This window comes from Scylla paramamosain, chromosome 9 (assembly GCF_035594125.1).
Source record: "Scylla paramamosain isolate STU-SP2022 chromosome 9, ASM3559412v1, whole genome shotgun sequence".
NCBI lineage: Eukaryota > Metazoa > Arthropoda > Malacostraca > Decapoda > Portunidae > Scylla > Scylla paramamosain.
In genome coordinates, this window is record NC_087159.1 from 26,617,501 (window position 1) to 26,632,500 (window position 15,000).

The 15,000-nt window shown below is 41.9% G+C and overlaps 1 protein-coding gene across 1 annotated transcript in view; it reads right to left on the reverse strand.

Annotated features, from left to right (window-relative positions):
• LOC135103802 (proteoglycan Cow-like) overlaps positions 1-15,000 on the reverse strand; it is a 197,273-nt gene that overhangs the window by 24,578 nt on the left and 157,695 nt on the right. The window contains exons 4-5 of the mRNA XM_064010572.1: positions 11,658-12,017; positions 6,045-6,193 (exon numbers count right to left, since the gene is read on the reverse strand). Coding sequence (XP_063866642.1) covers positions 6,045-6,193; positions 11,658-12,017 — 509 coding nt within the window. The remainder of the gene's footprint in view (positions 1-6,044; positions 6,194-11,657; positions 12,018-15,000) is intronic.

Sequence of the window (15,000 nt, forward strand, 5' to 3'; positions counted from 1 at the left end):
GATGTCATTTTCCATTGTGTGTCCTTCGTTGTGCTTTCATCATGACGGTCACTTTCCTCTTATATTCTTCTCACTCTTTTTCACTGTTGCTTTTTTCCCCCCGAGTTTCATTTCCGTCTATCTTCTTCATTTATTTACTTCCCTTTATTGCCGCTTTCGTTGGTGTATTCTTCCGATTATCGTTTTCCCTCGCGCATTCTTCTTATCGTTTTCTTCCTTGTTTTCTTGTGCTCTTTCTCTTTTTCATTTCGTTTTGTCTTCTTCATTTATTCACTTTCCTTTATTACCACTTTCGTTAATCTTTTCTTTCTCCTTTGCTGTCAGGTTTGCCATCTTTTTTTTTTCTCCTTTTTTTCTTTCTCTGTTTTCCATTTCTGGCTTAAGTTTCTCCATTTTTTATTTTTTTATTTTTTTCTTATTTATTTTCGTTGTTATTTTTCTTTTACTTCCTCTTTCTCTCTCGTTTCAGTTGTCATTTAGTGTCAGAGTCGTTCTCTCTCTCTCTCTCTCTCTCTCTCTCTCTCTCTTGTTTCTTTCCTTCATTCATTCTTTCTTTCTCTCCCTTCCTTCCTTCCTTCCTTCCTTCCTTCCTTCTTTCGTTTCTTTCCAGTCTATCTCAGTTTCCTTTCCAAAATAATTTCCTCTCGAGCTTCCTTTTTCCTCCGTCGACCTTCACAGTTTCCCTCCCCTCAACTCTCTCTCTCTCTCTCTCTCTCTCTCTCTCTCTCTCTCTCTCTCTCTCTCTCTCTCTCTCTCTCTCTCTCTCTCTCTCTCTCTCTCTCTCTCATTTTTGCGTTCTTTCGGGTATATTTGTCCCCTTTTTTTTTTTTTTCTCTTTACCTCTCTCCCTCTTCTTCGGTATTCCTGCCCAGCCTCCTCCTCCTCCTCCTCCTCCTCCTCCTCCTTGTGTTTTCCATGTTTCTCCCGCCCGTCCTCTCAGCCTTACACAAGCGGCAAGGGAGAGACTAGAGCTCCCCTTTCCGCACCTTTTGCATGTGGGTGGCGTGGTGGACAGGCTCCCTTGGGCGCATCATAAATGACTACACGCCCTTGTCTCCCACAGAACATGAGGAGGAGGAGGAAGAGGAGGAGGAGGAGGAGGAGGAGGAGGAGGAGGAGGAGGAGGAATTGTAAAGGTGATTAAATAGAAGCAGGAATGTTAGTCTTCACTGTGCTGTTTGTTGGGAATAATGGTGTTTAACGTATAGGGAGAGGAACAGGATGGTATGGAGGAGGAGGAGGAGGAGGAAGAGGAGGAGGAGGTGGTGGTGGTGGTGGTGGTGGTGGTGGTGGTGGTGGTGGAGAAGGTGAAGGAAGAAGGGGAGGTGGAGATAGAGGAGATGAAGATTGATGTTAGGACAAGGTGGTGGTGGTGGTGGTGGAAGTGAGGGTGGGGATGGAGGTAACGAAGATGGGGAGGAGGAAGTAGAAGTAGAAGGAGAGGTGTTGTACAGATTACGTTGGTTAGCTTTAAACGACGACAAATCTTCTTGCCCTTGTGTAACTGTTCGGAGACTCATTCTGACTACTTGGTGAATGAAAGCAGAGTACAACAGAAGGCTCCTCCCCACCCACCACTCCCTCCAGCTTTCCTTGCCGTGGAAACTGTAGGGAAAACACACCATACAGTAAAAAAAATAAAATGACAGTGGAATTTTGATAGGAAAGGATACAAAAAGAAATTTTATTCAATTTACGGTGAACTCTGCTCATGTAATGGTCTGAAAATTAATATATTGTAGGGCAAAATCAAATGATGCTAAATTGAGTCTGGATGAATTAAACTATAATGTAGCATCATAATGAAATAGAAGCGTAGCGCAGGTGCGTGGCGGTGGTGCGGTGGTGTGGTGGTGGTGGTGGTGGTGGTGGTGGTGGTGGTGCCCTGAGGAGGAGGAGGAGGAGGAGGAGGAGGAGGAGGAGGACGATAATCACTGAGTGTGTTGTGGTAACGTACGGCCGTGTCGATATGGAACATAAACTCAGAAAAAAAAAAGCCATAAATTGAGGTGACATGCGGAAATCAATATCTACATTACTTCCCTATACAGTTTTCTTCTTTTCTTTATTACGGCAAAGAAGGAAGAGAGAAGGGGGAAGCACCGAGAGTCCGATTATAGCAACACCTTTCGTCGTGACTGTGAGGCAGAAAAGTAGGGAACTCCATACAGAGACACCAGAGAGAGGAATTGGAAAGACAGAGACTTGTAAACAACCAAAAACACAGAAAAAAGCATCACGCTTCAAAAAATGTACAAACGAAGCACGAACATAAAGCAGAAATGGACAGTATTCTAAAATACCTCTGCGCCGCACCTCCACTGCTTCGATATAGCCTGTAATTGAAGTTTACACGAGTTTTCAAGTGTATTTTTACCATTTTAATGACAGATTAACACGATTTCTATATTATGAACAGGATAAACACTCCTGATAACTCGGCTAATTATCTCTTTGGCCTTTGAAAATAGTCGTGGTGAAGTGACGGCTTTTTGGGTGTTTCTATGGTGCCAGTGACAGATTAACAAGAGTTCTGCATTGTTAACAGGAGAAACACTCTTGATAAACCGGGATAAGCTAATCTGTGACTCTTGATAATCCGTCTAAGCTATTCTGTAGTCGTATTAGAGTGACGCAATGTTTCAAGGGTATTTTCACAGTTCTAGTGACAGATCAACAACATTTTACATTATTAACAGCAAAAACACACTGGAGAACCCGTCTTATCATCTATGAGAATAGTTGCTGTAGCATGAACACGGCTTTTCGCGGTGTTTCTATGGATCTAGTGAGAGACTAACAAAATTTCTACATTATTAGCAGGAGGAACACTCTTGATAACCCGTCTTATCTCTGTGACCTTTGAAAACAGTCGTGGCGCATGAGAGAGCAAAGCGTTTCATAATAGAGGGTTATGAGCGAGAAAACGTGGAGCAACAGCAGCAGTAGTGGTGGGATGTGAGGAGCGAACAGCGAGCGGGAAGCGGCGAGCGTGAAGCCAATGGTTGTTAGGGCCCTGCTGACCCCAAGCCCGCCCGCCCGCCCGCCTGCCTGTGAGGGGACGCCGCGGTGCAGGCAACAGTATTCACAACACGTGAACCTCAACTAAGCGAATGTTCAAAGGATTAACCTGGCTATCGGGAAGACGGCAGGAGCACGAGGGGGTTGGAGGAGGAGGAGGTGGAGGAGGAGAAAATTAAACAGAAGAAGAAGAAGAAGAAGAAACGATGGAAAACAAGGAGGAACAGAAGAAAAACGAGGAAGAGGAGGAGGTAAAGGAGTAGAAGAAGAGGTAAAAGAAGAAAAAAAAAGAAAAAAAAGAATAGGATGAGGAGGGGAAGGAACAGAAGTAGGAAGAGAAGGAGAAAGAAGAGAAGCAAGAGGAGGAAGAGGAAAGCAAAAGAACCAATTATCCCAAGGCCTTCCAGTCTCCTTGTTATATTTGATCTTTGGACTGTGAGTGAATCTTTCAATGGTGTGAGATCCTTGAAGCATTTTGGGCGCTTCCTCTGCCTCGATAAGCTTAGTGACTGTAGTTTTTAGAGCATTTATCATGTCGTCTTCTCGTCCTAGGAATCTTCTTTTATATTCTTTGTCTTACTGTCTGTACCTTTTAGCCTTTGTACTCGTCTGGGCAGCCTTCCTTAACCTTCCTAGCACTGTAGAAAGTATTTGCATTAACACACAGGAGAGAGAAAAGAGATAAAAAAAAAAAACATGATTAATTTTGTTTTCTTTTACGCTACAAAAGTATTTACGAGAATTTAGCACAAAAATAGTGACTAATAAATTTTAGGTATTGAAGGGAGAAATATTGTAGTCTAGCAGGGAACAGGTTAACATAAGAGAGTAGGAAGCCAGGGGAAGCTGCAAGAAGCCATCAGGTCTACTTATAACTTTCCTGCATCTTTTCTATATGGACTAAAATTACGTGTATTACTGAAGATACAGACGAACTAACGAATCACGAAGCTTTCAACTCGACTCTTCGTGAATATTACGCATTGAAGACACGTACAGCGAAACCCAGTCACGTCGTTATTGGTTTGAAGTGAATGATTCTGAATGGAGAGGATGTCTCTTTGATTATTCACTGCAGAAAGCAAAGTTGGTGACCGCTCATCATTACTGAACGTGACGTCTGGTGCTCCTGACGTGTTACACTTTGCATTAGTCCTCGCTGAATTTCATTTATTATTCCCTGGAGGAGGCGAAGGAGGAGGAGGACGAGGAAGGGGAAGAGGAAGAGGTAGTAGACGACAAGTAACAGGAAGAGGATTGCTAAGGATTACAAAGGATTACAAACAGACGGAGCTTCATATCATTGCCATGCTGTTTGATTCCACTGCTCCACACTTGATGCTTGGATTAGACAAAGGGTAGTACAGTACAAGGCTCCTCCCCCTCCACCTCTCCCTCCACCCCAAGCTTAAGGGAAATGAAGGGATGCACAAAGGAGGTCCAAGCAGCAACATACCTTGAGGCCCTTACTAGCCTGTTTGGGCAGCTACTCTACGCTAACTATTTGTGGGAGAGACAGGATAGTACATAATAAGCTCCCTCGCCACCCACCCATCCCCTTAGCCGAAGCTGGCCGGAAAAAAAAAAAAGGAAATGCTATTTTGTATAGAAAAATCACGTGGAATTTGAGAGGAAAGTAGGAAAGAGTTGAGGTCAGCGTCTACTTTTGTTTGTGGAAAGGGTTGTGAGCGCGTAATGGTTGTGTAATGTGCAGTGTTGAAAGGAGAAGGAGGAGGAGGAGGAGGAGGAGGGAGGAGAGGAGGAGGAAAGGATGACCAATAGGAGAGAAGGAGGATATAATAGTAGCTATCTGCCGAGAGTAGAGGAGGAGGAGGAGGAGGAGGAGGAAGAGAAGGAAGAGAAGAAGTAAGAGGAGGAAGAGGAGGATATGATAGTGGGGATCAGGGAAAGAAGAGGAAAATGAGGATGTAATAGTAGAGATCAAGAAAGAAGGAAGAGGAGCAGACAGCAGGGGCAAGAGAAGCAGCAGGAGGTGGCGAAGGAGGAGGAGGAGGAGGAGGAGGAGGAGGAGGAGCAAGAGAAGCGATGCAGATTCAGCAGAGCCGCAGCGGATTCCCAGCTTGGCGCCTTAATGTAGTCATGACCTGGACGCGGCAGCAGCCTCGCCTACACGTAATGGGCACGCTGTCATTATCTCTGGCTTAATCTCACACACACCATCACCGCCTCTGCCATTCACCTTGTGCCCTCCTGCCTGCCGGAGTGAGAAGGCATGAGGGGGACGCTGGCAAGGGAGGAGTGGAGGTGGAATAATAGTTGATAAGAAATAAAAAAAAAAGAAAAGATGTAACAAGAACACCACCTTAAAAAATATATATAAAAAAAAGGACAAGGAAGGGTAAGAGTGGATTAGGAGTATAAGGACGAGGGGGACGTGGTGCGGTGGTGGAGTGAGGGAAGGCAGCGAGACAGTCTGGGCTTGTAGCGAGGGTGTAGGATGTGGCTAGCATTTGGATGGTGGTGTTGGGACGTGACAGGTGTAGTGGCGGTTAGTAAAGACTAGACGCTTATTTAGGGTGTATATGAGGTGTGACTGGCAGGTGTGAAGGCGCTGAAGGAGTGTCGCAAGGTTTAGTAAAGTACGAAAGTGTTTGAGGTATGGCAGGCAGGAGGGAGAACGTTGCAGGGACATGGAAGGTCTTAGTCTGGTCAGGAAGTGTATTTGGGGTGTGTTTGGAATGTTGTTAGCGACGGTAGAACGTTGAATGGGTGTAGCAGGCCTGGGTGAAGACTGGACGCACATTTAGAAGCGAGTACAGGATGCAAATGGCAGACGAAAAGGCACTGTGGGGGTGTGGCAAAGTTTAGTAGAGACTGGTAGTTTATCTGGGATATTGCTGGGCGGCGGGAGGGCTTAGAGGGGGTGAGACGGGCGGTGGCAGGGCTTAGCAAGGGCCGGGAGGGTGTTGAAGAGGTGTGGCAGGCGTGGCAGGGCTTAGCAATGGCAGGGAGCTCGGGGGAGTGTCTGAGAGGCGGCGGAGCGTGGCTGGCTCCTCACGTACCTTTGCATGGACAGAATCCCTTGCACACCATGCGGACGGCGGTGTTGTGTAGGCAGTTGTGGCGGTGGATGCGGCACAGCGACGAGTAGGTGCGGTTGTCCGAGCCACACAGGAAAACGGGCTGCACCACGGGGCACACGGGGCACTGCCTGCAACACACGCCAGCACCATGGTTAGTAAATCAGGGAAGGGAACACAAAGGCAAGGCACAATATATGATCTTTGTGGTTCTCAGTCTTATTTGGCGTTTAAGTGATTTTTTTTTAAGTATTATTGAGTGTTATCAGAGGACAGGAGAGTATACATAACAGAAACCGCGGAGTTTGTTATAATAGATGCTGTTAAAGAGGAGTATTGAATGTTATGAGAGGAATGGGGAGTATAGGTGACAATGGTGAATAATCCTTTAGCTGCAGACGTGTTGGCCTCAAGGAATAATAGGGTAAATGATACTCAAGTTACTATTATAAGTGATAAAATATTGAAAAAAAAATATATATAAAAGATTGGAAATAAATTATGTTGAACTTGATGCCGAAAATGATGAGGTAAAATATGGAAAAGATAATAAAACAAAAAGAAATATATTTTTTTCTTTTAATGCGTGAAACAGACTGACCAAGGGACTCAAAAGAAGGAAAACCATGAAAAATAGAGTCCCCAGAAAAAAAAAAATACGTAATGGAAAAATAAAAAAGAAGATAAATATGAACGATTGTAGCAGACTGAACGTGGCCCAAAATGTGAAAACTGTAATAGAGGCGATTCAAAAAAAAAAATAAATAAATAAAAAAATACATAAAAAAATAAATAAATAAAATAAATAAATGAAAATAAAAAAAATAAGAAAAATAAATAAACAAATAAATGAAAAGATAAAACAAGATATCATATTTCTTCTTTTTCCAGCTTATGTGACAAATTGACCAAGAACCAGAAAAGAAAAGAATACAGAAACAAGCCGGCCCCAAGATTAATAAAGTATAGAAGAAGAAGAAGAAGAAGAAGAAGAAGAAGAAGACGAAAACGAAAACGAAAGCGAACAAAAAGGCAAAGCGTCATTAGTTTCAGAGGTGTATGTGACATGGCTACACACGACACGCGGGGGACGCAAGGAGGAGAAACACTGAGCATAACACAGGGACCATTTAGGCGAGGGGAGCATTACAGGTGGTGGTGGTGGTGGTGGTAGTGGTGGTAGTGGTGGTGGACGGAAATAAAAATAAAAAAAATAAAATAAGATAAATAAATAAATAGAAAAGAAAGAAAACGTTTGTATAAAAAAAAAGGAAAAAAAAAACACAACGTACGTAACAAAAAAAAACACAGAAAAAAAGAGAGAAAAGAATAAAAAAAAGCGTATATAACAACACGTTAAAAGGTGATTAAAAAAAAAATGTAACAAGAATAGACAAAAAAAAAGGCATAAAAATAAAATATACGTAACAAGAATACGCAAAAAAGTGATAAACAGGGAGAGAGAGAAGAAAAACAAAACAAAGTAACAACAAAACAAAGAAAAAAGAAGAAATAGAGGCTCCCAGAACAATAAACGAAGACAAATATGAAAGGACGCGATGAAGACGAGAGAAAAGAAGACAAACAAATAAGAACACGGAGAGAAAGAACAAAGGAAAGTAAAGAAATGAACAAAGAAAAGAAAATAAACTTGGAGAACACACGCGCACCATTTAGGGAAAGGAAAAATTGAAGATAATGTTGATAAAAGACCGGAAAACAAGATGGGAAACGAGATAAACAGGAACAAAGATAGAGAAGGAAAGAAAGACCATGACAGGGAGAAAAATGAGAAAGAGAAATAGTAAGGAGCACTCAAGAAGCATTAGGGCGAAAAGAAACATTGAAGATAAGAGAGATAAAATGATGAGAAAACGTGAAGAATGAGAAAAATAAAAATAGAAAATGAAGAAAAAGAAATTACGTGATGAAAATTAGACATCGTAAGAAAGAGAAAATAAATAAATAAATAAATGAATGAATGAAAAAACGTACAGAAACACTGGAAATAATAGAGATAAAAGAAACGATGAAACGTGGAGTAAGAACATAGAGGAGAAAGAAAAGTAGAATTGTGATGAAAAATGACGAAAAGTAAACAAAAATAGTTACTTAGAGATAAAAGTGATAAAGAAGACGAACGTTAAATAAGAACATAAAGAAAAAAAAGAGAAAAGAAAAGAAGTAAGGAATAAGGACGTAGAAAAGAAACAAAAAGTAAAAAAAAAGTTGTAGAAATGAGAAAACGTATATAATAAAAAAAAGAAAAGAAAACATGTGATAAAGAAGACGAAAATACAAACACAAAGATAAAGGAAAAAGGAAAACGGAGCAGGGAATAAAAAAAGAATAATAGAAAACAAACCAAAAGTAAAAAAAAAGTAGAAGAAAATAGAAAAACGTAAACAATAACAATAAAAAAATATACAGACGAAATACTATAGAAAAATTAAACACATACAAAAAAAAGGAAAAAAGTGAGGAAAAAAGAAAACAGGGAAAAGAATAAATATATAAAACAGAGAGCAATAAAAAACGGGTGGCGGGGGATAAATGACACAAATCGGTAATGTAGAAGACGGAATGAATCGATTAAGAGTCGTGCGTGAATTACGGGACGCCCCATTACGATGACGGATAGCGCGCGGTGACGCCTTCCCCTCATAAATACCGCAGTACACGGGCCACGACGGCAATGCTGATGGAAATGACGGCCTGGCGTGACTAAAAGGTGACGTGCTGGTGTGACAATAAAGGTGACGGGCTGGCGTGACTAAAAAAAGGTGACTGATGGACTGGCGTGACTAAAAGGTGACTGACGGGGCTGATGTGACAAAAAATGACGGGCTGGCGTGACTAAAAAAAAGGCTACTGACGGGCTGACGCGACATTAAAGGTGACGGGCAGACGTGACAAAAAAAAGATGACTGACGGACTGGCGTGACTAAAAGGTGACTGACGAGCTGATGTGACAAAAAATGACGGGCTGGCGTGACAAAAAAAGCTACTGACGGGCTGACGCGACATTAAAGGTGACGGGCTGGCGTGACAATCAAGGTGACGGGCTGACGTGACAAAAAAGTGACTGACGGGCTGACAAGAACATGACGGGCTGACGTGACAAAAAAAGGGTTGTTTACTTAACCCTTTTTACTGCTACACAATTCTTTTCCTTTTCCCTATTTATTTATTTATTTATTTTTTTCCAGCATCACTTATACACAATTTTTGAACACTTATTTTCGTACTACAGTGTCTTCAGCGCTACCCTTATTTTTATTTATTTATTTTATTTTTATTATTATTACACTTATTTATACCGAACTCTCTTAAATGGTTTTGTAGCCTTTCATTTCGTAGACAGGCAATTGTTTTTACAGTCCTCGGTCTTGAAATAAATATAATAATAAAGAATAGAGAAAACAAGAAGAAAAGAAAAGACCTGAGACTGAAGGCGGTGGAGACGGAGAGGCGATGAGTTAGGAATTGTTAAGAAGGATACATCGCATTAAAATGTCAGGAAAAGGAAACTATAGATGAAAAAGGAGAATATGGTAATAATCTCCTCCTCCTCCTCCTCCTCCTCCTCCTCCCCCCATATAAATCTGATCATCACCAGCTTTGCAGCGTGACATTTTTTTCCATGACTGGCGATAATGTTAAAACGTTTTGGTTGATTCAATTAATGTGCTCTTAATGTAACTCGGCATTATTATGTGAACCACAGCACTGGCCTAGCGGTTTTTTTTATTGTTGTTATTGTTATTATTATTGTTATTAATTGATGTATTCATAATAATAATGTTGGTAATGATGGTGATGGTGATGATAATGATGATGATGGTGATAAAAATGATAATGGTGATGATATTACAACTGGTGGTGGTGCTGCTACTGCTACTACTACTACTACTACTACTACTACTACTACTACTACTACTACTACTACTACTACTACTAAACCGGGGGTGGAGAAGGAGGAGGAGGAGGAGGAACAATACGAGAGAGAGCAAGGAAGAAAAGAGATACTTGTCTCAACCTCCTCCTCCTCCTCCTCCTCCTCCTCCTCCTCCTCCTCCTCCTCCTCTTCTCCCTTTCCTTTCCGTTACTTTAGCACCCTCTTCCCTTACCGCCTCCCGTCACATCTTACCGCGCCTCCTCTTCCCGCCCCACCAACCCCCCCCGGGAAAGACAGCCCCCCCAGTGGTCGTTTGGGGCGCCATCACCACCGGGGTGCGCAGTAATTGTCTCATTTCACCCCGGTTATCTTGATGTCTACTCTCTCTCTCTCTCTCTCTCTCTCTCTCTCTCGTTGTGTGTGTGTCTTTTTGTTAGTTGGCTAGTTGCTTGGTTGCCTGTTGTTGTTGTTGTTGTTGTTGTTGTTGTTGTTGTTACTACTACTACTACTACTACTACTACTACTACTACTACTACTACTACTACTACTACTACTACTACTAACACCACCATTACCACCAACACCACCACCACCACCAGCACCACCACCACCACCACCACCACCACCACCATCACCAGCATAATCATCATAAGCAGATTACTGCTAATTACACAATCACACCGAACGAGAACAGACGAGAGAGAGACAAGCGCAGAGGAATTGAACCGAAAAATTACACTAATTATTATATTTTTTTTTCGCTAATTACCATCCAGTGTGTCTATGTAGCGTGACCGGCGTGTGGGGAGGGGGGTGAAGGTGTGTGTGTGTGTGTGTGTGTGTGTGTGTGTGTGTGTGTGTGTGTGTGTGTGTGTGTGTGTGTGTAGCCTCAACAAGTCTCGTCAAACTTTGGGTAATTATTCGCATGGGAGGAAGGGGAGAGGAGGAGGAGGAAGAGGAGGAAGAGGAGGAGGAGGAGGAGGACAGGTGTTGTGTGTACTAATTACTACCTATGTTGGAAGTCTGTACAGGTGAGATAGAGATCAAGGTTATTACAGGTGAGAGAGAAGTTGAGATATTGTTATTATTATTATTATTATCATTATTATTATTATTATTATTATTTTTATCAGTGGTGGCGGTGCGTGGGTTGTAATCAGCATCCGTCATATTATTTCAATGATAATGAGAGTGGCTGGTGATTAATAGCTTTTCTGACTGAACTGAGGGGCTGAGTGGCGTCAAAAATTATTAACACGTATATGGGATAAGTTTGTTCTCTGTCCATTAATTAATCTGTCTGCCTGTCTGTCTGTTTGTGTAAATTATAGGCACAGAATAGCGGGGTGCTTGTTCTTTGTGTCTGTGTGTAAAAATGTGTGTGTGTGTGTGTGTGTGTGTGTGTGTGTGTGTGTGTGTGTGTGTGTGTGTGTGGCGTAGAAAATGAGAAAGCAGCACAAGATATATAAGATAAATCCAACAGAGAGAGAGAGAGAGAGAGAGAGAGAGAGAGAGAGAGAGAGAGAGAGAGAGAGAGAGAGAGAGAGAGAGAGAGAGAGAGAGAGAGAGAGAGAGAGAGGTAAATAAATAAACAAACAATCAGAGCAAACATCAAACAGGGCAGTCAACAAGCCAGCAAGCCAACAGGCTACACAGGAGGGAGGGAGAGGCGGAGGCAAAACCAACACGAGTCTTACTTCTCAGCAAAAGGCCGTCGGTTGAGTCTCTGCTGCTGCTGCTGCTGCTGTGGCTGTGGCTCGCCTGCCCCTGCTTGTTGTGGCGGCTGTGAGGTCTGCTGCTGCTGCTGCTGCTGCTGCTGCTGCTGCTGTTGCTGTTCCGGAGTTTGTGGCTGCTGCTGGTGCACTAATGTTCCATATTGCGTCTTATCGTCGTCCTCGTCATCCTCGTCTTCCAGCAGGTACTCCTCGTCCTCGTCCTCGTCATCGTAGTAGTCCTCATCATCATCGTCGTCGTCATAGTCGTCCAGGGCATCCCAGGACTTTGGCAGGTCGTTGTCAGGGCCAGACGCGGCGTCCTTCATGGGGATGATTTTGTCCCTGCAGGAGAGAGAGAGAGAGAGACCATTGTGAATGTGACCAATTATGAGCACAGGGATTGTATTATGGGAGACACAGGCTTGTGGTAAACAGTGTAAACAGCCCATTGTCTCATTGTCTGGATCCATGCCCACCACAGAATAGTGATCAGGGAAACACACTGGGACGAAAAACGGTGAATATTAAGTTGAAAATATAAATATCGATTGTATATTGAAAGACATAAAAAAAAAAAAAAAGACAGGCTTATGTTTAAAGATCCATTGTCTGAACGTACACCCAGAGCAAAATAGTGATAATAGGAAATACAGTGAGACATGAAAACGTGGAAAAAAAGAAAAAAAAAAAAAAACTAATAGTTCGTGAAAATAGGAATTGTATTATAGAAGACACAGGCTTATGCTAAACACACATTGTCTGAACGTGTACCCTGAGCAAAAAAATGATAATTGGAAGTACAGAGAGACATGAAAACCCTGAGAATAAAGTGACGTACAAAATATAGGAAGTGAAATAATAGTCTCTGAAAATGTAGGGTTTGTATGATACGAGACACAGGCTGATGGTAAGCAATCCAGCGACTATCTGAATGTATACCCAGCTCAAAATAATGACAGTGGAAACGCAGTTGGACGTGAACACCGTGAAAATAAAGTTACGTACAAAATATAGTGGGGGAGAAAAATATTAAGTTCCTAAAAAAATATGGATTGTGTAATAGTTAATTGTATGATATTAAAGAATTCGTTACCAGAACGTATACCCAAAAACAGGACTATGGAAAATACAATGACGCATAATAAACTTACAAAACACGGAAAAAAAAAACTGAAAATAAAGTAAAGAAAAAAAATTATCATGGAAAACAACGTAGATATAAAAGCCTTATAGAATTACTGTTTTATGTCGTGATTTCCACCAATGGGCGCAGACGTGGGGGACTTTGAAATTAATGGGAAAAAAGCCCTTTAAATGCTGCTTCCCTTCCCCTGGTAAAAAAGAGAGAAATGATGTAATTTCAATGAAGCACACGAGAGCATACTTTATGGAGAACAATGAGGCCAAACTGGATGATGCTGAATAGTACGAATGCCCCTTTACATTGCTGCCTCCCCTCCACGCTAAATGAAAGGCAGGGAAAAAGAGAGAGAAAGGTAAAGAAAACACTGTATTTCCAATTAACTTCAAGAGAAATATTTTTATACAGAGCATTCACTGTAAAATCAAGTGGTATGATAAACTTGTGTGATGTTGCTGTTATAGACTAAGTGGTATGAATGTGGTGAGGTAAAGTGGTGTGCTTCTGGTGTGATAGTGTGGTGTGGGTCTGATGATGAGTTGGTAAGTGGTCCAATTCTGGTATGATAAACTGGTGTGATTCTGATGTGACTGCCTAGGTGGTGTGAATGTGGTATGATAAAGTGGTGTGGTTCTGGTATGATAGACTTAGCGGTCTGACTCAGGTATAAAGTAATGTGAAATTTGGTGTGAGTGTCGTGTGATAAACAAGCTGGTGTGATTATGGCAGGATAAGTGGTGTAAATAAAGTGGTCTAAGATAAAGTGGTATGAAGACGGTATACTAAACAAACTGGCCTCACTCCACTATGGAAGTTAGTATTACCAATCACCCTTTCATGTCACTGCAGTTAACCCTTTCACTGCAACACGAAGCAATTAGCAGCACCAGAAGCAATGCGTGAAGTCTTTTATAAGCATCTACAAGAAAGTTGGCGATGAAAAAGAATACATTTTGCAATTTCTTCCCAATTCAAAGATTAGGTGTGGCTGTAGAGCAAGTAAAGATACCTCAGAGTGATTTGATAATTAGGGAAATGTGTACCAAGTGGCAGTCAAAGGGTTAACAATAGCAATCTGTAGTGGCTTGTAACTGTAATCCCCCCTTGAATTACTGTACCATGTATTCTGTTATATCCTCAAACTTTTCCCTATAAAGAGTGTCCTTTGAAGTGGCAGGGACTGAAGGCAGAACCACGCTGGCTCAGGCTTAGAGTGTCGTAGAGTGTTTGTCTTGCCACACTCCCCAACTTGTCTCCTTTCCCTAATTACAAAGCAGTAATTAAGAAACCCAGGAAAACTTTGGTAATTGTCCTTTGCTTTCATTTATCTATTTACTTTTTGGTTTGTCTTCTTTTTTTTTTGTTTCTTGAGATTAAGTGAAAATAACTCAATTGTCCTCTTTTTGTTTTTCTTTTGTAAATCTTTTAAAAGTTTCTGTTGCCCGAGAGAGAGAGAGAGAGAGAGAGAGAGAGAGAGAGAGAGAGAGAGAGAGAGAGAGAGAGAGAGAGAGAGAGAGAGAGTATAAAGAGCCGAAGCTGAAAATGAAAGGGAGATAATTGGAAGCGAAAACAAGAATAGAAAACGAATAAAAAAAAATCGAGGAAGAAAGAAGAAACAAAAACAAATATAAGAGGAACATTAAAGAAAAAAATGAGGGAGGGAGGAAGATAAAGAAGGAAGAGAAAGAGGAGAGAAGGAAAAGGCAACAGAAAAAGAAGAGATTGGAAAGGGGAAGTGAGAGAGAGAGAGAGAGAGAGAGAGAGAGAGAGAGAGAGAGAGAGAGAGAGAGAGAGAGAGAGAGAGAGAGAGAGAGCGAGAGAGAGAGAGAGAGAGAGAGAGAGAGAGAGAGAAAGAAACACGGAAAAGAAAACGACGAAAAAGTTATAGATAAAAACTAGAAGAAGCAGAGAGAGAGAGAGAGAGAGAGAGAGAGAGAGAGAGAGAGAGAGAGAGAGAGAGAGAGAGAGAGAGAGAGAGAGAGAGAGAGAGGTGAAGATTAATGCCCTAGCTCTGAGTTTATTTACGAGGCATCAAAATTAGCTGCACAATGGCACCAGTTTACCACGCCCCAACGACTCCCTCCCTTGCTGGTCCGTGAACGCTTTGGTGACTCATTAAAAAGGTTCATTGGGGCGAGACGAAGCACGAGTCACGATCCGAGTCAACAGTGCCATCCCTCTCTC